At 44.4% G+C, this 25,990-nt stretch overlaps 1 protein-coding gene across 1 annotated transcript in view; it reads left to right on the forward strand.

The window, feature by feature from the left end:
* Positions 1-25,990, forward strand: part of LOC135376001 (uncharacterized) — an 83,649-nt gene that overhangs the window by 33,422 nt on the left and 24,237 nt on the right. Inside the window, exon 5 of the mRNA XM_064608623.1 lies at positions 15,677-15,770. Coding sequence (XP_064464693.1) covers positions 15,677-15,770 — 94 coding nt within the window. The remainder of the gene's footprint in view (positions 1-15,676; positions 15,771-25,990) is intronic.

Here is a 25,990-nt window from a genome sequence, read left to right on the forward strand (position 1 = left end):
TTTGCGAGCCTTTGCGAAACTGACAAGAAATTCGAAGGTTCGTCGAACCTTGCGAACCGCGGGTTCGCAAAAAGTTCGTGACATCACTAGTCATAACCATCCGTGGACGTGAGCTCGATGGGGTGCGATGAAATGCGAGCTCGCAATGCCCATTCACAAACACCAGCATCCAGTCAAAAAGAAAGGCCAACTGCAATCTATCGGGAAGCGACGCACCCCTTGATAATATCAGCTAAGGAACTGGTTGTTACCCGGAAAAAAAACTCCGATACAGCCAATAATGCCCGCGAAAGAAATAAGATTGTCTCTGAGCAGCACACACTCGTCTATAAAGCACACGCGTATTGCACACTTCCATTCGTTTTTGCTGCACTATGTCGATCCTTCAGTGCAATCGTCGAGGGTTCCTGACGAATCTTGATGATATAAATGATATATTAGATAGATATCCTGCAGTCTCTTTTGCGTTACAATAACATACCTGAATCCCCAACAAATACGCTACCTCCGTCGATGAAACCTGTTCAATGAAGATTGTTTAGATGCAACACGTGCACCTTGTGGTGTTTCAATCCCTACATCTAAAACCGATGGGATAATCAATGGGACTCCTTGCGAGACTATAGAAGAGAGTTCCAGCAAGGTATATTTAAACAGGTAGCGCAACTCCCATAGGCCCCTGTGTCTTCAGAATGACGCCATGATTGAGACGGTCAGCGCCATCCATCCGTTGCGCGGACTACTACGATTGTAAATAAATGACCTCAGAGATGACGTCACTAGTATGAATAATAATTAGTGCATAATTAGCCACGCACGTTTACATTGGCCCACTTCGCTTGCTCTGTATTCCCTTTTCTGCGCCCAGTCAACAATACCAGACGAGAACACAGAAAAATAAAGCATATCAGGTTTAATGAATCATAAAAATTCCAAATACATACGGTTATCACAGATTTTGACAACTCCAAACAGAAAGGCATCGTGATGACCATACAGAAATTAGGAAGGCTCACATCAGGCCCATTTCTCACTCAGAGCTATACGTACACCTAGTGATTAGACATTTGCATTTATTCAGTGAGTGGCCGTGATAGGTCCATTGCAACAAAACACGACATCGTTGGTGCACAGTTGGTTCGTGCTAACACTCACACTATCATGGCCGCTCGTCCCATGACGAAATCTTTTTTTTTGCGGGCCCAGCAACAGGGGATGCATTGTATTCACCTGTTCGCACGTGTTAATCTTGGTCTACAGCACGGAGATGTGAACGTCGCTTCCTGTTTGACCCAAAGAGTGTACGAACTCCATATTACAATGCACGGACACACGGTAGGGATACAGAGACGCACGGATAAACACCCCCAACTGTGGCACATGCGCAAAGGAGGGAAATCACACATATTCAAGATAAGGCAAGCCGCCATCTTGACCCTGGGAACGAGGCCAACCGAAAGTCGCACGTACGCTAGTAATGAATTACGCTGTACTTTGCAAATTTGTTAGTGAGGTTAGGTTAGGTCAGTACATATTACACGCGCGGGGGGGGGTCTGGGGGGTATCCCCCCGGCAGTTGTTCGAGACTGTGCTCACTTCCGTCTAAGCCTCGTTCCCAGGGTTAGGTCTGAACGTGCCCTATCTTGAAAATGTGTTCCACCCGCAAAGGAGCAGGATACGGAAATGTACTGAGTGGTAGATGATCTCGTATATGTGCACGAGCGGGGCAACAGGAAGTTTTTTCTACATTGAAATTATGAATAACCTATTAGTACACACACAAGCGACGCCCATGTTGCAAAGTTTTTCTGTTTACAATCGTACCTCAACTGTCAACACCCAGGATCGCTCGCGCCTCTTGCTGATGGCCTTGCCGATGGGTCTGATAGTAGTAATGTATCAGCTCAAGTATCCGGAAACTCACATCTTTGCCTGGACGCCATTAATTAGCAATTAGAGCTAATTGGGACCCCCCACATTAATCAGGACCCACCAGGGAGTCATTACACTAATTGGGGATCATCTAAGACACGTCCAGACCACTGTGTGAGTTTCCGGCTACTTGAGCTGATAAAAATAAAAAAATAGATAGAGATAGAGTGGAGAGAAGGAGTATCGTTGAAGATCAGCGACGTCATCTTGTAGAAAGCGGTCCGGAACGGGCGCTGACCGTCGCTGGGCGACGGAGCACAGAACCAGCTTGCAAAGCATCGCAGCACCAGTTCCGGACATCCTGTGACGTCAGCTGTGACGTCATCATGACATGTCTGGGCAGGTTAGGACAGCTCTGGACATGCAAGGAGAAAAACACTCGTAATACAGAGGCTGGGAAAGCAAGAGTATGCAAACCATCAATAGCTAACAACAAAAAGAATTAGTTACACAACAAATGAGCCCACCAGAACAGGAGCGCAGAACCATGCGACTGCTCCATCCGAGAGGCAGGCAGAAACTGACTCATAATGGTTTTTTTCTCCTGTATAAAGCCCCACAGCTGCACCCCCTAGGGGTTACTTTCTCAACTAATCTCACAACAAAATTATTAAGAATCACGCCAGCGCTACTCCCGGTCCCAAGGCAGAAGATGATAGAAAATGGCGGGAATGCCCGGACAACAGCAACCAGCACCCAACGTGCACGGGCACGAAAATCGCAAACAAAGCGGGAACAAAGTTGGCGAAAGCATTAGTTACACAACAAATCACCTCACCACAGTAGGAGCGCAGACCGATGCGACTGCTCTCGTCGACAGCCAGGGATCAAGTGACGACGGAGCGAACGACCGCACGTCTTCTCCCAACGAGAGCCAGAGGTGGACTGACGTAAGCGCCACTCTACGGGTGCTACGCATGCGCGCGCTCGTAGCGCCCTCTGCGCGCTCCTACCGCCACCTGCGAGAGGCTAAGAGAGAAGAGCATCCCTGCGCCCTCTTCTCTCGTTGCTCATTGGTCGTGAGGCTAAGTGAGAAGAGCATTCCTGCGCCCCCTGCTGGCCGTTCTCATTGGTCCAGACATCATCCTATCGTCTCAGGGCTACACTGTTTTTTTCCACTAATGCTCCTTTGGTCAATCTGCAGTGAAGCCACGGTATGACGTCATCATGCACCTGCGTGGCTCAAGGACGCGTGCGCTCTAGACAGGGGACCTATTGTTTATTGAATCACTATCCCAAGATTATTTCATTTATTCTTCTATAACGATTGCATAGGAAACTATTGCAGAAGAGCACCATGCATGAAAGCTGATCGAAGGAATTCCAAAGTCTTACTAAATGAGACTTGCAAAAGAACAAAATATCCTAACACGTAACTCCATCAACGGCAAATAAGAGGACTAGGCACTCAACAAATCAACACAGAGTACGGGTAAACAGGAGCGCAGAACTCAGGGCAGCACTATCGTCAAGACAACAATGTTCCTTGTCAAAAGAGAAAAAAATACTAAGCGTCAACACAGGAAAGCATGCATATCGGGGCATGTCAGAACACGTCAGGACAAATCGTACGACTGCTGGGCAACAGAGGAAAACAAACAAACACTTGAACAGAGTGAAAAAGACACTCACCATCATTTTTCCCGTTCACAGCATTCCCTCATTGTAAATCCGCTCGTCACAAAATCCACCTGCATCGTCGAACACCATTCACCAGTGACGAACCACACATCTCCACCCCATCAGAGGCAGACAGAACCCCACCGAAGCTACGCTCTTCCACTGACGGCCAACGCCAGGAGCAGAATTTGCGTGTCGAGACCCGTCAGTGTCCAAGAGAGAAGTGAATCCTTGCGCCCCCTGCAGGCCGTTCTCATTGGTCGTGACGTCATCCTATTGTCTCAGGGCTACCCTGTTTTTTCCACTAATGCTCCTTTGGTCAATCTACAATGAAGCCACAGTATGACGTCATCATGCACCTGCGTGGCTCAAGGACGCGTACGCTCTAGACAGGGCACCTGTTATTTATTGAATCACTATCCCTAGAATATTTCCTTTATTCTACTATAATGATTGCGTAGGGAACTATTGCAGAAAAACACCATAGACAAGAGGAGATTGTAGCATTTCATTCCCAAAGTCTTACTGTACAGGAAAAAAAAATGGTTCAGCAAGACATAAAGTCACACACCTGTCCCCCTCGCGGTTACTCTCTGAACTAAATGAATCGCAAAATTATTAAGAATAGCTCTACTCCCATTCAAGGCAGCACTATGGTCAAGAATATGCCTTGTACAAAAAGAAAAAAAACTACATGTAGAAGGAAAGCATGTCAGAACAAGCCCAGGCATGTCAGCACATGTTTCTCAGACAAGGGGGGAAAAAGCGAAAAGAAACAAAGAAGGAAACCAGCATCAAACTATTTCTAAGCACACGCACTCCTCTTATTCAAAAACAGTGCTCATCATAAATCTGCCCAGGACAATACACACTATTTTTCTATTGCCACACTTTTTTCCAGTAACGGTCAATGCATTGCTACAGACTGTGTGACGTCATCACATCCTGTCTGAAGAAGACACCGGCAAAGACTCCTATTATTTATTGAATCGCAAGATTATTTTCTTTGTCCTACTCTTAATGACATTCATTCTCTCATTAAAATTCAACAAAAAACCACCCTACATATTAACGATTTTCACCCCAAAGGCTCATCATGGTCATTAGAATTACAGTAAACTACCACTGCTCTTTTAAAATAATAATAAGTGAAACCACTCAACATCACCTCCAGGCTTATGTAATACATGACCCTTTCTATGCTCACACATTCGTTGTCTGAGGCTACACCTGCGAGCAAAAAAGGCGCGGAAGCCGAGTGGGCAAAGTTCCATTCGCGCATTGCGAGCATAAAGGCGGGGAAGCCTGGGAGCAAAGTTCTATTCGCGCATTCCAAAGCACAAGACAGAACGCCTTTACGGGAACACGATAGCATACGTATACTATATTAATGATTATTGCATTGCAGTTTAGAAATACTACTACAAAACTATAATTTTAGGAGTCCATTAAAATTCTACTTTCTATGGAAACTATAATTGCCCTATTACTTGGATCGCGATTAATGAAGCGCTCCAATTTTTTTCTCTCTTCCCATTTCAGCCTTGTCATGCAGGGAAGCAGACTCACATCCAAAATAATTAATTTACACTGAGGATGCCGTGCTTCAGGAATTCCTATCCTGCGCTCAGATGCAAGCATTTCTTTACGGAAACCTTTAACAGCTGACTTCCTCAACATGTCGAACACCCAACAAAATCAAACAAACAATCAGAGAAACCCTCTTCTCAGCTGTACCATGCGACTGTCTTCTTCGTAAAATCGGTGATCTGAGGAAGAGAGCAGCGAAAAATTGCGCGCACTTGTGCTTGACTTAAAAAACCTGAAGCATATGCCAATAAACCAAGAAAAAGACACTCATGTCTGGTATCTGATAGTGCCACATACACAGACGCATTGTCGCAAAGAAAGCACAGGACAGGGATACACAAATTTCCTTAGGTGAGCAGGGAAAAGGCTTAAGACATCAAGAATAATAGGAGAGTCACTGGACATCGCTACGCGGCTAACACAAGATAACAACAACAAGATAATAGCGGCGGGTAAAATTGCAACACTGCTAAACAAGCCCCAACATGCCATCATGACGTCGCAAACCAGGAAAAAGAAGCACGCGCGCGCACACAGCAGCTCAGGAATGCACAAGGAGAGGTGCTTTATAGGAATTTCTACTCCACACACTCAGATACCAGCATTTCTGCACAAATACCTATAACGGCTGACTTCCTCAACATATCGAGGAAAGCGAATACTGACACTCAACATATAACAAAAAACAAACAAATTCCATTCTCATGAACTCTCCTCTGCCGAGCGGCTTTCTCCTGCTCTACCTGGATGCTGACTGTTTCCCCTCATCTACATTCTGAGTAAAAGCCGTGAAAGGAGAAAAGAACCGCGAAAAATTACACGCATTTGTGCTCCAATAGCTGCAACTGCAAGAAACCGTAGCGCACGCCAATACACTGAGAAAAAGACACCTATTTCTGCCACCAGATAATTCTTGCATAATGCCACATACACAGTCGCATTACCCTTGCGTAAAGAAAGCACAGGACAGGGATACACAAATATCCTTAGGTGAGCAGGGAAAAGGCTTAAGACCTCAGGTCACCACACATCGCCACGCGGCTAGCACAACATGACACCAACAACATACTAGCGGCGGGAAGAACTGCAACACTGCTAAACAAGTCCAGACATGCCACGATGACGTCACAAATCAGGGGAAAAAGCACACGCATGCACGCACAGAGGACAACGCATTAAACACACGGAGCGCTCAGGAATAATCGTAGCGTTACCGCACATCGCTACGAAGCTCAACGTCTAACCCAAGACGACAGCAACAAGATATTAGCGAAGAGTAAAAATTGCAACACTACTGAACAAGTCTAGACATGCGTCATCGCATAGAAAACACTGGTGATCGGGGAAAAGGCCTAAGCCTGCGGCGGATCATCATAGAGCATACACAACTTCATTTTTCTATTTTGCGTAAACTAAACGCGGTCTGCTTGGAAAACGACGTACAAATTTTCTTAGGGAGCAGAGAAATATAGAAATTTGTACTCCGTGCTCAGATACCAGCATTTCTGCTCAAAAACCTGCAAAATTAAGCACTGCTTACTTCGTCAAGATATCGAACACCCAACAAAATCAAACAAACAACCCCACTTCCACTGGTAGAACACTATTCAGCTTTTACGCAGGAGGCTTTCTTCTACATAAAAAGTAGAGAAAATAAGAAAAGAGCAGCGAAATATTACACGCACTTTTGCTCACATAGCTATAAGAGAAAAAAATAAATAAAATAACGACGCACACGCTAATAAACTGTGACAAAGACACCCATTTCTGCTATCAGATAATTATTGCATAATGCTAAATACTCATTTGCATTGGCCCTGCGTGAAGAAAGCACAGGACAGGGATACACAATCTATCTTAAGCGAGCACGGAAAGTCACTTCTACTCGAACAGCTTAATACCATAAAGTCTGAATTTTTGCAAAGAAAATAAAGCTTGAAGAACGCTACGAAGGTGACACACACATACTAACAAACAAACAAACACTTCTTCGAGTCTGTATTATGTTTTAAAAATAACGAAAGCACACACAAAAAATCAAATCGGCTAGGTAGCCTACCAGACGTTGTGCCTTAAAGTTGGCTGCACGCAATGCGCGGAAGCATGCTGTGAAGCCAACTTGCGGTTTTGCTGGATGCAGATGAAGTCCGATTCCAATTGGAAATCGCGCTAAGGACGTGCCAAACGTGGAATTTTCGCAAAATTAATCCCAATACCTGGAATTCTGTTCATTTTAGCGGGAATGCTGGCGCTTGTGCTCCATTATTCGAAATTTTCGAATGTTCGAATTTCTCGATTATTAAATTTTCGAATACGAATAGGTTTCGAATATCAACAATATTCGAACAATATTCGAAATTTCGAATATTCGCACACCTCTAGTGAATACTGACACTCAACGATATATAACAAAAAACAAACAAATTCCATTCTCATGAACTCTCCTCTGCCGAGCGGCTTTCTCCTGCTCTACCTGGATGCTGACTTTTTCCCCCCTCACCTACATTCTGAGTAAAAGCAGTGACAGAAGAAAAGAACCGCGAAAAATTACACGCATTTGTGTCACAGGACAGGGATACACAAATTTCCTTAAGTCGTACCGCTCAGGAATAATCGGAGAATCACCGCTTATCGCTACGCGGCTAGCACTTGAACAGCGCTACGAACGTGACAGATACATACTAACAGACAAACAAACAACAGCAGGACCGGCGTCGGGAACCTTCGCGGTTCGGGCGCACTGTTTTATCACTTAAACAGCAACAGAGCTGACATCGTAGTACCCTCGCGATAAATCTTTTATTCCAGCGCCTGCAGAATGTATTCAGAAAAGGCTTCGGGTGTGTAAGGTCAGCCCAAGGCGTGTTGATAGGAGCGCGCTGCTCTGTTGGGTACCCAAGCTTGCAGCCAGCGATGCTGGAATGATTATTTTATTTGATTTTATTTGGAGTCATTATCGGCTCACCTATTTAGTGAAGACCTATGAACACGGTTTGGTTTAAAAATGATGAGAGCTACAGTGTGTAGCGAATGATGTTCACATTTACGCGTCTGTATAATGATCGCTGCGTAGAAGCACGGCACCGTTTTCTTCGTAGCGAACACGCATTCCTTTCTTTCTTTATTGGTTCGCGCCGGCCGAGTGGCGATATCCTATTACATCCGGAACGAGGACCGATTGTCTTGCGTAAGCATACATGTCTGTACCGTCTTTTGGCGATGGTAGGATAATTATTGACCTGAGGAATAATATGGATTTATGTGGTTGTGAAAATAGACTTTGTGTTTGTGAGTGTGAAAATGTTAGTGTGTGTGTGTGTGTGCGTGCGCGCACGCGCTGGGACCCCACTTGACAAGTAAGTGTTTGCCTTTTCGTGTGACACGAGTGATACATTTGTGTACTATTGCGTGAAATAGTGGTTTAAAAAATAAGGGCAGTCGCGTTTGCATTGCTATCTGTAGGATAGGACGAGCGTTTTTGATGGAATTGCCTCGCGAACCTGGCGAAGTCTTTGTTTTGGGCAGGGTATTTTATGAGTTCCCGACGCCGGTCCTGCTGTTGTTTGTTTGTCTGTTAGTATGTATCTGTCACGTTCGTAGCGCTGTTCAAGTGCTAGCCGCGTAGCGATAAGCGGTGATTCTCCGATTATTCCTGAGCGGTACGACTTAAGGAAATTTGTGTATCCCTGTCCTGTGACACAAATGCGTGTAATTTTTCGCGGTTCTTTTCTTCTGTCACTGCTTTTACTCAGAATGTAGGTGAGGGGGGAAAAAGTCAGCATCCAGGTAGAGCAGGAGAAAGCCGCTCGGCAGAGGAGAGTTCATGAGAATGGAATTTGTTTGTTTTTTGTTATATATCGTTGAGTGTCAGTATTCACTAGAGGTGTGCGAATATTCGAAATTTCGAATATTGTTCGAATATTGTTGATATTCGAAACCTATTCGTATTCGAAAATTTAATAATCGAGAAATTCGAACATTCGAAAATTTCGAATAATGGAGCACAAGCGCCAGCATTCCCGCTAAAATGAACAGAATTCCAGGTATTGGGATTAATTTTGCGAAAATTCCACGTTTGGCACGTCCTTAGCGCGATTTCCAATTGGAATCGGACTTCATCTGCATCCAGCAAAACCGCAAGTTGGCTTCACAGCATGCTTCCGCGCATTGCGTGCAGCCAACTTTAAGGCACAACGTCTGGTAGGCTACCTAGCCGATTTGATTTTTTGTGTGTGCTTTCGTTATTTTTAAAACATAATACAGACTCGAAGAAGTGTTTGTTTGTTTGTTAGTATGTGTGTGTCACCTTCGTAGCGTTCTTCAAGCTTTATTTTCTTTGCAAAAATTCAGACTTTATGGTATTAAGCTGTTCGAGTAGAAGTGACTTTCCGTGCTCGCTTAAGATAGATTGTGTATCCCTGTCCTGTGCTTTCTTCACGCAGGGCCAATGCAAATGAGTATTTAGCATTATGCAATAATTATCTGATAGCAGAAATGGGTGTCTTTGTCACAGTTTATTAGCGTGTGCGTCGTTATTTTATTTATTTTTTTCTCTTATAGCTATGTGAGCAAAAGTGCGTGTAATATTTCGCTGCTCTTTTCTTATTTTCTCTACTTTTTATGTAGAAGAAAGCCTCCTGCGTAAAAGCTGAATAGTGTTCTACCAGTGGAAGTGGGGTTGTTTGTTTGATTTTGTTGGGTGTTCGATATCTTGACGAAGTAAGCAGTGCTTAATTTTGCAGGTTTTTGAGCAGAAATGCTGGTATCTGAGCACGGAGTACAAATTTCTATATTTCTCTGCTCCCTAAGAAAATTTGTACGTCGTTTTCCAAGCAGACCGCGTTTAGTTTACGCAAAATAGAAAAATGAAGTTGTGTATGCTCTATGATGATCCGCCGCAGGCTTAGGCCTTTTCCCCGATCACCAGTGTTTTCTATGCGATGACGCATGTCTAGACTTGTTCAGTAGTGTTGCAATTTTTACTCTTCGCTAATATCTTGTTGCTGTCGTCTTGGGTTAGACGTTGAGCTTCGTAGCGATGTGCGGTAACGCTACGATTATTCCTGAGCGCTCCGTGTGTTTAATGCGTTGTCCTCTGTGCGTGCATGCGTGTGCTTTTTCCCCTGATTTGTGACGTCATCGTGGCATGTCTGGACTTGTTTAGCAGTGTTGCAGTTCTTCCCGCCGCTAGTATGTTGTTGGTGTCATGTTGTGCTAGCCGCGTGGCGATGTGTGGTGACCTGAGGTCTTAAGCCTTTTCCCTGCTCACCTAAGGATATTTGTGTATCCCTGTCCTGTGCTTTCTTTACGCAAGGGTAATGCGACTGTGTATGTGGCATTATGCAAGAATTATCTGGTGGCAGAAATAGGTGTCTTTTTCTCAGTGTATTGGCGTGCGCTACGGTTTCTTGCAGTTGCAGCTATTGGAGCACAAATGCGTGTAATTTTTCGCGGTTCTTTTCTCCTTTCACGGCTTTTACTCAGAATGTAGATGAGGGGAAACAGTCAGCATCCAGGTAGAGCAGGAGAAAGCCGCTCGGCAGAGGAGAGTTCATGAGAATGGAATTTGTTTGTTTTTTGTTATATGTTGAGTGTCAGTATTCGCTTTCCTCGATATGTTGAGGAAGTCAGCCGTTATAGGTATTTGTGCAGAAATGCTGGTATCTGAGTGTGTGGAGTAGAAATTCCTATAAAGCACCTCTCCTTGTGCATTCCTGAGCTGCTGTGTGCGCGCGCGTGCTTCTTTTTCCTGGTTTGCGACGTCATGATGGCATGTTGGGGCTTGTTTAGCAGTGTTGCAATTTTACCCGCCGCTATTATCTTGTTGTTGTTATCTTGTGTTAGCCGCGTAGCGATGTCCAGTGACTCTCCTATTATTCCTGATGTCTTAAGCCTTTTCCCTGCTCACCTAAGGAAATTTGTGTATCCCTGTCCTGTGCTTTCTTTGCGACAATGCGTCTGTGTATGTGGCACTATCAGATACCAGACATGAGTGTCTTTTTCTTGGTTTATTGGCATATGCTTCAGGTTTTTTAAGTCAAGCACAAGTGCGCGCAATTTTTCGCTGCTCTCTTCCTCAGATCACCGATTTTACGAAGAAGACAGTCGCATGGTACAGCTGAGAAGAGGGTTTCTCTGATTGTTTGTTTGATTTTGTTGGGTGTTCGACATGTTGAGGAAGTCAGCTGTTAAAGGTTTCCGTAAAGAAATGCTTGCATCTGAGCGCAGGATAGGAATTCCTGAAGCACGGCATCCTCAGTGTAAATTAATTATTTTGGATGTGAGTCTGCTTCCCTGCATGACAAGGCTGAAATGGGAAGAGAGAAAAAAATTGGAGCGCTTCATTAATCGCGATCCAAGTAATAGGGCAATTATAGTTTCCATAGAAAGTAGAATTTTAATGGACTCCTAAAATTATAGTTTTGTAGTAGTATTTCTAAACTGCAATGCAATAATCATTAATATAGTATACGAATGCTATCGTGTTCCCGTAAAGGCGTTCTGTCTTGTGCTTTGGAATGCGCGAATAGAACTTTGCTCCCAGGCTTCCCCGCCTTTATGCTCGCAATGCGCGAATGGAACTTTGCCCACTCGGCTTCCGCGCCTTTTTTGCTCGCAGGTGTAGCCTCAGACAACGAATGTGTGAGCATAGAAAGGGTCATGTATTACATAAGCCTGGAGGTGATGTTGAGTGGTTTCACTTATTATTATTTTAAAAGAGCAGTGGTAGTTTACTGTAATTCTAATGACCATGATGAGCCTTTGGGGTGAAAATCGTTAATATGTAGGGTGCTTTTTTGTTGAATTTTAATGAGAGAATGAATGTCATTAAGAGTAGGACAAAGAAAATAATCTTGCGATTCAATAAATAATAGGAGTCTTTGCCGGTGTCTTCTTCAGACAGGATGTGATGACGTCACACAGTCTGTAGCAATGCATTGACCGTTACTGGAAAAAAGTGTGGCAATAGAAAAATAGTGTGTATTGTCCTGGGCAGATTTATGATGAGCACTGTTTTCGAATAAGAGGAGTGCGTGTGCTTAGAAATAGTTTGATGCTGGTTTCCTTCTTTGTTTCTTTTCGCTTTTTCCCCCCTTGTCTGAGAAACATGTGCTGACATGCCTGGGCTTGTTCTGACATGCTTTCCTTCTACATGTAGTTTTTTTTCTTTTTGTACAAGGCATATTCTTGACCATAGTGCTGCCTTGAATGGGAGTAGAGCTATTCTTAATAATTTTGCGATTCATTTAGTTCAGAGAGTAACCGCGAGGGGGACAGGTGTGTGACTTTATGTCTTGCTGAACCATTTTTTTTTTTCCTGTACAGTAAGACTTTGGGAATGAAATGCTACAATCTCCTCTTGTCTATGGTGTTTTTCTGCAATAGTTCCCTACGCAATCATTATAGTAGAATAAAGGAAATATTCTAGGGATAGTGATTCAATAAATAACAGGTGCCCTGTCTAGAGCGTACGCGTCCTTGAGCCACGCAGGTGCATGATGACGTCATACTGTGGCTTCATTGTAGATTGACCAAAGGAGCATTAGTGGAAAAAAACAGGGTAGCCCTGAGACAATAGGATGACGTCACGACCAATGAGAACGGCCTGCAGGGGGCGCAAGGATTCACTTCTCTCTTGGACACTGACGGGTCTCGACACGCAAATTCTGCTCCTGGCGTTGGCCGTCAGTGGAAGAGCGTAGCTTCGGTGGGGTTCTGTCTGCCTCTGATGGGGTGGAGATGTGTGGTTCGTCACTGGTGAATGGTGTTCGACGATGCAGGTGGATTTTGTGACGAGCGGATTTACAATGAGGGAATGCTGTGAACGGGAAAAATGATGGTGAGTGTCTTTTTCACTCTGTTCAAGTGTTTGTTTGTTTTCCTCTGTTGCCCAGCAGTCGTACGATTTGTCCTGACGTGTTCTGACATGCCCCGATATGCATGCTTTCCTGTGTTGACGCTTAGTATTTTTTTCTCTTTTGACAAGGAACATTGTTGTCTTGACGATAGTGCTGCCCTGAGTTCTGCGCTCCTGTTTACCCGTACTCTGTGTTGATTTGTTGAGTGCCTAGTCCTCTTATTTGCCGTTGATGGAGTTACGTGTTAGGATATTTTGTTCTTTTGCAAGTCTCATTTAGTAAGACTTTGGAATTCCTTCGATCAGCTTTCATGCATGGTGCTCTTCTGCAATAGTTTCCTATGCAATCGTTATAGAAGAATAAATGAAATAATCTTGGGATAGTGATTCAATAAACAATAGGTCCCCTGTCTAGAGCGCACGCGTCCTTGAGCCACGCAGGTGCATGATGACGTCATACCGTGGCTTCACTGCAGATTGACCAAAGGAGCATTAGTGGAAAAAAACAGTGTAGCCCTGAGACGATAGGATGATGTCTGGACCAATGAGAACGGCCAGCAGGGGGCGCAGGAATGCTCTTCTCACTTAGCCTCACGACCAATGAGCAACGAGAGAAGAGGGCGCAGGGATGCTCTTCTCTCTTAGCCTCTCGCAGGTGGCGGTAGGAGCGCGCAGAGGGCGCTACGAGCGCGCGCATGCGTAGCACCCGTAGAGTGGCGCTTACGTCAGTCCACCTCTGGCTCTCGTTGGGAGAAGACGTGCGGTCGTTCGCTCCGTCGTCACTTGATCCCTGGCTGTCGACGAGAGCAGTCGCATCGGTCTGCGCTCCTACTGTGGTGAGGTGATTTGTTGTGTAACTAATGCTTTCGCCAACTTTGTTCCCGCTTTGTTTGCGATTTTCGTGCCCGTGCACGTTGGGTGCTGGTTGCTGTTGTCCGGGCATTCCCGCCATTTTCTATCATCTTCTGCCTCGAGACCGGGAGTAGCGCTGGCGTGATTCTTAATAATTTTGTTGTGAGATTAGTTGAGAAAGTAACCCCTAGGGGGTGCAGCTGTGGGGCTTTATACAGGAGAAAAAAACCATTATGAGTCAGTTTCTGCCTGCCTCTCGGATGGAGCAGCCGCATGGTTCTGCGCTCCTGTTCTGGTGGGCTCATTTGTTGTGTAACTAATTCTTTTTGTTGTTAGCTATTGATGGTTTGCATACTCTTGCTTTCCCAGCCTCTGTATTACGAGTGTTTTTCTCCTTGCATGTCCAGAGCTGTCCTAACCTGCCCAGACATGTCATGATGACGTCACAGCTGACATCACAGGATGTCCGGAACTGGTGCTGCGATGCTTTGCAAGCTGGTTCTGTGCTCCGTCGCCCAGCGACGGTCAGCGCCCGTTCCGGACCGCTTTCTACAAGATGACGTCGCTGATCTTCAACGATACTCCTTCTCTCCACTCTATCTCTATCTATTTTTTTTATTTTTATCAGCTCAAGTAGCCGGAAACTCACACAGTGGTCTGGACGTGTCTTAGATGATCCCCAATTAGTGTAATGACTCCCTGAATGATCCTAATTACTGTGGGGGGTCCCAAATTGCTCTAATTGCTAATTAATGGCGTCCAGGCAAAGATGTGAGTTTCCGGATACTTGAGCTGATACATTACTACTTCTGATTTGGTATTTTCGCTAGTTTTCGCCACCAGTTTAGATATACCTTTGTGCCAGTGTGTTGGGTGAGCACGTGTGGAGTTCTCTGCATTATAACCGGAATTCTGCAGAGAAATAGAATTGATCCAGTCGACGTGATGTCAGTTAATGAATGTCGTGAAGTCAGTGTCGCATGTCATTTAATATGTCAAAATACTTTAAGCACGATGCTCACATTGTGCTATAACAGAAGTTTCCGCCGTTAAGTCAGTGATTCAGCGAACCGTTAGCATGTTACGCAGATGGTTCAAGAACACAACGAGTGAGACGTGCGATGGTAACTGAGACATGTCTGGGATCACATCACTTACCAAGTATCATGTCAATCTTCAGTGCTGAAGTCTATGGGGTGGTCATACATTAAATTACGTCTTGAACACACCGCTTTAACTCCATGGTTACCTACCTACCTGAAAGCAATATGCAATTTAGGAACCTAGATAAACTTTCTCGTTCTGAGAGCCCAATGTGTGGCCAGTAAAATAATCAGACCTTTCGTTCAGGTTTTGCTGGGTACTGGACCATGGGGTATAGGCAGAAATGAATTTACTGACACAGCTGTTGTTGCCACTCACAAATTTGAACTGTACATTTTTCTATAGAAACTTCTTTTCATGTGCCATTAGACTATCGAATCGTTTACCTTCACCCCTAAGTCACAGTTGTAAATCATACATTATATGAAACTGTTCTCCGTTCTTTTTTTCAGTTGTAGTGCTGCTAATATATGTCACTGTTGTACTACTATATTCCCGTGCTATTGATTTCCTTGTTGGTTTGCTGTACCATTGTCTGTGTTACAAGGCCCTTGGAGCCACACAATTAGTAAATAGATAAACAAACTAGTTATTTCTAATTCGGCTACCTTTCAATACTGCACATTGCTATTCCTCTGTTGTTAAACCATTCCACATAGATGGCGCAGTTTCGAGGCGCCGAAACCATCAAAGAAAGAAAACCATATATTTCGCTTTCAGGTACCGTTTGCCCAAGAGGATTATTAGACAGTGCAAAGAGTACCTGCTACAACAATTATCAAAACAATCAAACTGCATCCAAACTCCATTGTTGGTAAGCTATTTCTCGTATGCGTTTCGAACGGCCACAACAGATTGTGATATAAAATGTGGATCAAGGCTGTCCTCACGCTTCTCCACTCACTGCTAGAGGAAATTTGCCTCCACTATTTCCCATGAGTTGCATTACATTCCTCTCTCCTCGTATTTGAATGGGTGGGTGACTCAGAAAAAGTGTGAGAGAATAAAATCAGGGCTGTCACTCGAGCTGTGCGGACCCACGCTTGCCACTCGACAGTGGCGGATCCAGGTGGAGAGGTGCGGTAGTAGTAATGACTGGACACAGACTGCCTGCGACACACAACTTGGTCTAAATACGATTTAATTAGCAATTAGAGTTAATTTTGACCCCCCACATTAATCAGCACCCTCCAGGGAGTCATCACATTAATGGGGGAGTATCTAACTCGTGTCCAGACCAGCTGTGTGTTCACACCTTCAGTCTTTCGCGCCTTTTTTCGTTACGTTGTTGCATATATAACAATGATCCCACAGTTGTTGAATAAAACGTTACACTAATGTCTAGCGAACACTCTGGTGCGTTCTGGGCCGACTTCGACTTCTATATGGCGACAAGAAGGCCCAGAGTGGGATTCGAACGCAAGAACCTTCCGCACTGGCAGTGATACACTAATCACTTGACTAATTCGTGCTGCATGACGTTTTCGTATCGCACGGTTCGTGTCTAAACACGTCAAAACATGTTCAAACACGTCCAAACATGTCCAAACACGTTCAAGAACGTCATAGAGAGTGAGAGGAAAAGCTTTACTATAAATGGCGAAGCGATCGTTCGATCGTCATTCTCGACATCATGCTCAGCTTGGTAGACCCTCGTAAGTAATACCCATACCGTCATCATCGTCGTCGAAATGTTTGAAGAGTTTAGTTTACAGTTTACAACACTTTTGCTGCACGTGAACCCGGTTTTTTCCCACCTCACATATTTCGGGAGATTGGGAGCGCTCGCTGCTTCTCCACCAACTGCGGTGGATTGTGGTCTAAAGGTATGCTTCCTCATTATTTTTAATGCGTTCTATAACCAGTCACATTTTTTCAGAGCAAAAGCATTGGACGGACCGATTCATTCGCCCGTTTCTCTGCTGTCGGACGGTACCATTCGACGTACGTTGCGAAGGACTTCGACTATTGAAGATAGATGGAGAAGATGGACGATCAGTGTCCCTCTGTGACTGAAGAAGACTGTACGTGTGTGTGTTTAGAATAAAAACGTGCGTGTCTCACGCTCCTTTCGTGCAGATTACGAATGGCTACTGACGGGAGATCTACCCCTGGTCCTAAGGCCCCCTCCGAAGACCTTCTATTTGCGGATCGACGATCAGCTGAGCACCTGTCGTTGTGGTTGACACTGGTCGAGAAACCCCAGCCATTGGCTAGACTCGAGCCTTTGTCCGTATTTCAGCTTTCTTCCTGGCTACAAAACCAAAGCTGAAGGCTAATTCATGTATAACCTCTCATGATAAATAAAAAAGGTTGCGTATACTCTCATTCCATCTCAGTCATGACGCCCAAGCAGAGGTTTGAAACCTTCTTGCAAACGCGAATGTATCGGGACTTGCTTCGATTACGCGTTTATATTCACGGCGATGGCTGTGAGGGTGAGTTTCGCTCGATTCTCAAGACGATACCCTTACGTAGCGTTTCGTAGATTACAAGTTCGAGCTGTTGGAAAAGTATAAACGAGGACTGGCAATTGACCCGTGTCTCATCAACGCGGGTTTCAACCGACCTATCGTCCATCGCTACTAGCTTCTCCACACATCCTTCAACGTCACGGTGACCAGCGACGAGCGTAGGGTTAGCACGTTGGAAGATTGTCTCGCAAATGTCTTGTGTATGTCGTGAAAAAAATAAACAGAACATTTTACGACGCGAGTTTGCCCACGAGGAGACGTTTTCGTGTTTCGTCATTCTCTTCAAGGTTACAGGAAAACATGGATTCACAATTTTTCAAGCTGTAGCGTTTCGACATGCGCGTGGCTACGTAGATACAAAAAAGACCGCAGTAAGGCGGAAAAGGTGACTGAATACACTTGTCCTTATACTCATCCACTAGTAAAGTCCTTCGAAGGTTTGCTTCGATGGGGGGAAGTCCTTTACTGTCAAAAAACACGGCAGACCCGTCGTAGTTTTTCAGGTAGAGCACCCAGTGCTGGCCGCGCTTTCTTCACTCTTCCGTATTGATGATTAAATAGCCGGGCTTGCGTAGAACGAAGGCTTCGTCGGAAGCGCAAATGCCTGTCAGCATGGAGGAAGTGAGGGGTTTCAGGGACACGAGTTCCAAGATGTCGCTCTCGTAATCTTTTCTATGCGAAGGTGACCGTATGGTCCTTGTCGATGCACATGAGCTTGGGACACTCGGAAATCAAGAGGACGGTAACCGCGTGTGGAAGGACTTTAGCGAAGCGTAATTGCAGGCGAACGTTTCTTTTTCACCACTCGTTCAAATGTGAAGGAGAAGAACACTTGTCCACGTCCAAGTTGAAGAAGAGAAGGAACCGGTCGTAGCTGTACTTGAAATGTTTTTCACCCAGTTCTTGCAAAAAATTACAGTAGGGAATTTGGACGAGGTCGTACTTGAAGGTCAGATATGCCGATCTTGAGGTGCCGTAGAACTGAGCAGTACTCGCGCTGTGTGTTCATTAGCGAACACTGAATATGTGTGCAAAATATCTTGGTCCAACTGTTCGTAGTTTTTAGAAAATATTTTTTTAGTTCCCACGCCTGCCCGTCAGACCGTCGGCAAACCCCGCGCATGGGCGCACCGACGTCACTGCTCTCGGTTTATCTGTCTTTGTCTTGGCATGGACTCTTGCCTTGGCCGCTTGGCTTCTTTCGTTTCGTCCTCTGTGCATCGTACTATGGTAATCGTACATAAGCGTACAGCTGTTATGTTATTGCTAAGCCGGAAACAAAGCATGTGAATGTTTTTTTGACACAGCGTTGTTTGGAAAGTGCACTTCCTTGTTCTGACCTTGTCTTTTATGGGCTGGAGCGGTGTGATACGTGATATGCCATGGCGAAGCTCTCGAGAATGCGACGGTGCTACGGTGTTAGAACAATTTATCGGAGCATTCAAGTGTTACCTCCTATAAGCTGCCAAAAGACCAAGCAGTACGAAGCTCTTGGCTGACAGCGGTGCCTGCTAAGTTTCGCTCCAAGGATTTCGGCCACGAATGTTATCATAGGCTACGCGCGACTCCTGAGGCAATTTGGAATCTCGGCACGAAATATTCTGATGAAAGTCTGAGATGCCCGACACACAAATTTTGAACGTGCCACGGAGGATCAAGACAAAAGTAAGTCGAGGTTCAGATATAAAAATAGCAAGCTTCATGAATCGATTGTGCAGCTGTCCTACTGCACTTACTCTAATGTAGCCACGATTAACAACACAACAGTATTCATAATCTAACTTGTGAATTACCACAGGTGCACGCTGAAGGTGGAAATGAAGCAGGATTTGGCTTGCATATGGTGCATGGAGAAATTGCTGACACGTTAGTTGCAGTCTAGCTGCCACCAACAGGTATGACAATGCGATGTTATAATTTGAGTATTCACCTATGTTCCATTTTTCGTGGGCGCTCTCATGCAGGCATCTTTACACCACTCTTAAATCTGCCCTCAACGTTACAACCTGTGCTTTCAGGGTGGAAAACAAAGGTCGCCATTCCGATTAGCTGCTATCTCCCAGTTCAAGCATTTTTGCTGTCTGGACACTGGTTCCTGTGTATGGGGTGATACAGGCTTCACTGTCTGGTATAGAAGGTATGTTACATTAGTTCAGTTAATTTGTCTTTTGTACATTTTTGTTACTGTTAGCTGGATTACTGTTGGACATACAGTCCTTTCTGACATGCAGAAGCTGATAACTGTTTAGAATTTTCACTGTCATCAGCGTCCATTGAGTCTTATTAATTCACTGTCTCTGTTCTGAGAGCTAGGAAAAATGGGAACTAATTATTTGTCACAACTTCACACTGAATAGTGGTTCTGAATTTGCATGTAAGCTAAAATACCTGGATTCTACAATACTTGTGTTGAACTTGGTGCATTACTGTGGGCAATGCCACATTCTTTACATTTTTAGTGGGTCCACTGCACAAATACTGTGTGCATACTGCATACATGCTGTTCGATAGGCAAAAATACCTGAGCAGTGCTTTGTATAGTCTTTTTATCCAAAGTCCATAATCTTACTGCAAAGTCACAGTACATAGAACAGCACTGTGCAGGTATCCTGCGATACAGATTCACAACAGAAAGAAGACTGTTGAGAGCATCTAAATTTTAATGAGACGAGCTTTTCGTGCAGAAGGCTGCTCTTGTTAATGTCTAACGTGAAGTTACAAAATTCCAGAATATATAAAACATGTTGTAAGGTAGAGAGGGAGGGTTGGTAGAGACATAAAAATAAATATACAAACACATAATATAAAATAAAAGGGGGTACAACTCCATCAGTTTCAAGCCGGCAAGGCATGAGTTGACAAGACACTGTAGCCCTGCTTCCCTGAATGTCTCGCCCGTGAACGCCTTTTGTGCCAAATACTTATCTGGCCACCATGTTCATTCATGTATTGTCCTACACAACTCATCTCTTGTCTGTTTGAAACTGATGGCGTCATACACTCTTTTATTTTATTATACTGTGTTTGTGTTGCTATTTGTATATTTGTACCAACCCTCGCTCTACTTGCTTTTTGCCTTACAACATGTCTTTATATTCTGGAATTTTGTAACTTGATGTTAGACCTGAAGAAGTACAGCCTTCTGTGCGAAAGTCTTCTTTCTGTTGTGCACAATCATTATAAAGTAAACATGACTATCTATTTCTTGTCATTAAATAATTTTTGTTTTTTTTTGTCTGCAGTGGTGAGCAAGTGTAAGGACACATCCAAGAAAGGGATGTCTTTGGTATGACAAACCCTCATCACCTCAAGAGGATACCGTGGTTGATGAATGGTTCATGTTCTCAAGCACATGGAAACTTCAACAAATAATTCGTGAAAAAACCAGTCAGTGCTAGCACCAGGAATTGAACGTGGACCGTCCTGCTACCAGTCAGGGATGTTATATTTCAGTCACTCATTGACTTTTCGTGAATTACTTGTTGACTTTGTCCCAAGGTGGAGCTCGCCACAGCTCATTTACCTATCTGTGAATGTTGCGGTGTGTGTTCTGTTTTTCTCTTTGTGTGTTCTCAGAACAGTTATTTTGGATCAGGTCAGGTACGTTTCATTTAGACATGACAAACAGAAAGTAGTGTTTCTCAACACAACTTAGCAGTAGCCTCCATGCATTATTGCTGCGGCCATTATGCGTGAATCGAAATCTGCACATTATGTTCCCTCTACTTTTGTCTTGTGCTATGTAATCTTGTTCAAGTTCTGTCATACGAGCGTGTAATGCTATCATATAGTTCAGTACTTCCTTTAAGTGGGATGAATGGCATCACATGAATGCAGCAAGGAAACTGTCATGTTGTGGCAAGTGTTTATATATTGTACATTTTACTACTAATTTTATTTCTTAGCTTTCGCTGGCGTATTGTGTCAAGCCATGTTATATTAATTTGGAACATGTTCATTTTAGTAGCTAGAGCAGCTGTTACACAGTGAGAACATAGGTCGTGTGTGTTTGTCTTTTCCACCGCTGCCCTTGGTCTTCCTCCCTGATTCTACACATGTCAGGGATAGGTTTCAGGACCGGTAGTTCCAGCCAAGTGATAATTGCTTTTTAGGGGATCATCACGCTGGCAGATAAAACCTATGGTTTAAATCATTTGCAGGACAGGAATTGCGTAGCTTCACACAAATACTACTACTACGACATGAGAGCGGTTTCAAATCTAGCTTTCTTGTGTTCCTGACATTATTGCACAAGATGTACTATCCACTATGATCCTTTATATGGGGGTATGTACAGTGCAATCAACAGATGCTATTAACAAATCTGTGTTTCCTACTGTGTTGAAATGGGGTAGTTTGTATCTGAGAGCCATAGCAAAACACAGGCAGCCAAGGACAGACTTTTGATGCCCTCGGGGACTCTGGATGCTGCCTAAATTTCCAGAACACAGAGATCAAGGCTGCGGTTAGAGAAACAAGTGGTTAGAGAAATCCAAGACAGTTGCATGTGCAAGCAGTCCGTGGTTGGATTTGCTTCTGTCCGCGATACGTTATCTCAAAAGGACGCACGGGCAAACTCAGAATCATACTAGGGCTGCCTGTGAAATAGAATGAGAAGAGGGGGAAGATATATAACCCCTTTTTCTTGTCTGTTATTCTGTTGGTTAAATTGTCATTTGTTTAGCAACATATATGTGTATATTCCAGAGTCTGCTAATAAATATATCATTTGAGAGCTAGCAGTCACATTGTAGCTCTCTCATCCGGTCCTTGGCTGCTTGTGTTTCACTATGGCCAGGTTTGCTATTGCAAAAAAAGGGGGGCATCAAAAAACACGAAAACAGCAACCTGGAAAGCTCCCTGTCCTAGTGCTCACATGGAGGCAATGCATTGAGGTATCGTGTTCCATTCACATGTTCATTCAACATGTTCCACTTTACATAGTAGTACACATCACAATGCCAACCGATTATTCAGATTTTTCTTGCTACTTAGTCTTTTGGCACTTTGATTGCAGAGCCTATTATTGGAACCTTATGTGATTCCCCTCCTGAGATATTTTAAGATTGCTGATGCTGTGCAGTGTGTTAATTTTGAAACTGTGCTGTGCTGAGGTACAAAAAGAGAATTGTCATATCTGCATTTGAATACATAGGAATAATTTGTAAGTACTTTCCTTGTTGGCATTTATATTTGCAGCAGGGCCCAACATTGTTGATTGATGGAAAATTTAAATAAATGGATTTTTTTGCTTGCCAAACAATACACAAATGTCGTCTTTTCGAGTGAGATATTCACTGTTCACCAGACACAAGGGGCACAATGATGGTAGAGCCTAGCATTATTTTTTGCCACTTCTCATATATTCACTGTTATTCATGTCCACATGTAGGACTAGGAAGGTATAGCATGGGCATAAAAATAATTTCATATGCATCCACGCATATGGTTCAGAAGATTAGATAGATGATAGGTGTCCAAGCATATATAATTGTGCTTCATGTGCAGTATGTATGCTAACGCATAACTTCCATGAAGTTACATGGGCCGTATAAGACTTCCCTCTGCGAATGGTTTGGTAATGTATCTCTAACTGTAAAGCCAAGAGGCAGTCGATAATGGTGCAGACAGGGTTGCAACTTACATATTCCTTATCATGTCCTACATGATAAATATTAAATACAAAGTGATTTGTGCAATAATTCCTGAGTACAGAATTAATTCCGAGGCTGGCCAGTGATGTCACCCAGGACGGCAAGTCACAAATTACCTCTAACACTTTTACACCCCATGGGCTGAGTTGTGAGTTGAAACAGCACTCTACAGAGCGATAAGGTGCACCCACTGATTTGATTTCTAGGATCTATGCTATGCCCATGTTTTTGTGCTATGGTGCATGCTTATTACAAACAATATTCAGATGTTACACAAGAAATGCAGTAGTTTGTAGCGTGCCACACGACGCAGCATGACATAGGAGTGTGTGATTCAAAGAAAGCTTCTGGAAAATGCACAGAATGTTTAAAATGTGATTTGTATTTCGTTTTACGTCACTCGTCGTTCCATAACATCGTCGACGGTAAATCGTACGAAAAACTTCTCCCATAGCAGTATGCGGTTTCTCAAACACATAGCACGATTTTTTCCTGCAAAAATAAAATGCTATCGGCATTTTCTTGCTAAAACGGCTGTTCAAACGTCAGTCAATTTCCTAAGATAATTGACCCTATAATGGGCAAGTGATGTAAAAGGCCGGGATAACGCAGACGCGACTTGATACAAATTGTACGTGCTCACAAAACACAAACGACGAATTCCAGTCACAACATCGCACAGAGCTGGGTTCACGAATGAGTTCGCAGCTGCTGCACTGTTTACTTATCGCGGAACCCGGCTGTCCGCCATCTTCAAGCACAGATATGTGAAGCCACGAAAAGCCGTAGCTACACGTCAGAGCCTACACGTCAGAATGCCCGTTCGGGTGCATCTACGTCATTAAAATGGCTGTGTCCATGTGTGTTTCGGAATGAATTATCTATTTTTTTGACGTGGTACTGTACCGAACTGGGAGAATGAAGGTGCATTTTGGGGAGAGCTGGATGTGGGCTTTCAGAATGTCACAACCGTTTCGACTATTTGGGATATCGGCATAGCTGACCTTTAAAGTCGTACTCGGCTCGCACTTGCTGGCCGTCCACGGAGAGCATCGAATGAGACAGGTCGTAATGGCGGAATTTGTAGGGGTTCGATTGGGTGTCGCCGAGAAAGTCGGACGTGGCGAGTAGGGCGACGCATAATTTGGAAGGCACCCTTTCGGGATAGACGTTTTCAAAGTGAGCGTCCAAGCTCCCGGCACTCAAACTCCGCACTTTAGTTTCCAGTCCGCGTAACACGAAGATGGCTGGCATGATCTGAAGCTGCCAATCGTATTCGAAAAACAGGAAAGGTGCCAGCGTCACCTTTTTCAAGTGTAACGTCATTTCTTTAATGTCCACCTCATAATTGTACATTTTCTTGTCGTTGGGGGCCGATATGAGTTGAAATTCGTCGTTGTTTAACAGGAAAACGACGCGAATTTCGACGGCAGGCACCATCAGGCGCGGCTGTCCAAACAGGTCGGTATTGATCTGTCCGACCAGGTTAAAGTATTTTCCACCATTCGCTTTGTAACGTTGTTTTGGACCGCGAGACGAGACGTCGTAATCGATTTTTAAATGCTCGTCGTCCTCGACAAAGAGTCCAGCCGCGTGCACGGTCTCTTGAGCCAGGGGTGTGGAATGAAGCACGACATCCAAAATACTCCTGTAGGCATACAACTCGTTGGAACTGACTAGCTTGTTGGCATAAACTGTGACCGTCTTAAACATGCCGCTTAGCAGATGCTTTATTGCGAAAATGACATCTTTCTCGTCCATTTCTTCCCCGTCCTCGCGAACAATGTGCGCGGTCAAAGACATGAAGCTGCCGTAGAGATCCAAGTGTGCCCTTTGAAAATTTTGAATAGAAAATTCGATCACTGTATTATTTACCCCATTGACCGGATAAAAGAGTTGGTACGAAGTATCTTCCACGCCGTATTAAATGGAAGGGGGCTCGAATATCATCACGTCACTCGTCAGCACAGCAGCAACCGTTGCTACTATTTTTTGTCTTTCGTTGATGTCATGATGGTCGGAGCGCACAGCGGATGTGTGACCCTCACGGCGAACCAAAGATATCTGCAGGGGCGTCGTGTGTCGGTGCCCTTTGTTGTCTTTTGCGACGTTTCTTTCCATTGTTGTTTCCAGAGCCCTCCATGGAGTCCAGCACGTCTCTCCCCATTGCTATGGCAGTCTTTTTTACTGCACGTGATATTCCTTCGCAGTCGGCCAAATTCCGCACCAAGCGCTTCAACGTTTTCATGGGGATCGGTTTTATTTGTTGTTGGAGAATTATTTTGGGGGAATTACGGTACATATTTGAAATGCAACATTAAATTGGTTCTACCCTTGGACCGCAACGGTAAACGTCGTCCCGTTTCGTCCGCGAGAACAATCGTCACTGAGGGAATTTCGAATTGAGACAGGTTAAAATACTGGATGTTATATAACGTGTAGGCGACGACGTGCTTGTCTTTCTCGTAATAAAAGGGTAGCATCTCTAATATCGTTCTTCCCGCTCCCCACGTATGTGGGTTTCACGATATCCTTCTAGACGATTATGTTGTGAAACTGGGGTTCCAGTAGTACCTCGACGAAGCTTATGGCATCCTCCTCCCCCGTGAACACGGTGCGCGATTCGAAGCACAAAAGCATGGCCATGGACGCGGAAAGTCTTAAGGTGGTGGTGCCCTCGGAAAGCTGAATTTTACAATTCTGTTCGGTTCCGTCGAAGCTGAAGTGCCCGCGTTCGCCTACGTGCTGGTTAATTGCATCCAGGACTGCTTGAGGTGCAGCAAAATAGCCGGGAGGCAGATGTACAGCTCAAAGCAGAGTTAACTGGAAGTCCGCTTCGACCGGCGGAGCAAGAGGTGAGCCATCCTGGCGGCCTTTAGCAGAAATAAAGGGAGACAGCATTTCGA

The sequence above is a fragment of the Ornithodoros turicata genome, unplaced genomic scaffold, assembly GCF_037126465.1.
Source record: "Ornithodoros turicata isolate Travis unplaced genomic scaffold, ASM3712646v1 ctg00000968.1, whole genome shotgun sequence".
Taxonomy (NCBI): Eukaryota; Metazoa; Arthropoda; class Arachnida; order Ixodida; family Argasidae; genus Ornithodoros; species Ornithodoros turicata.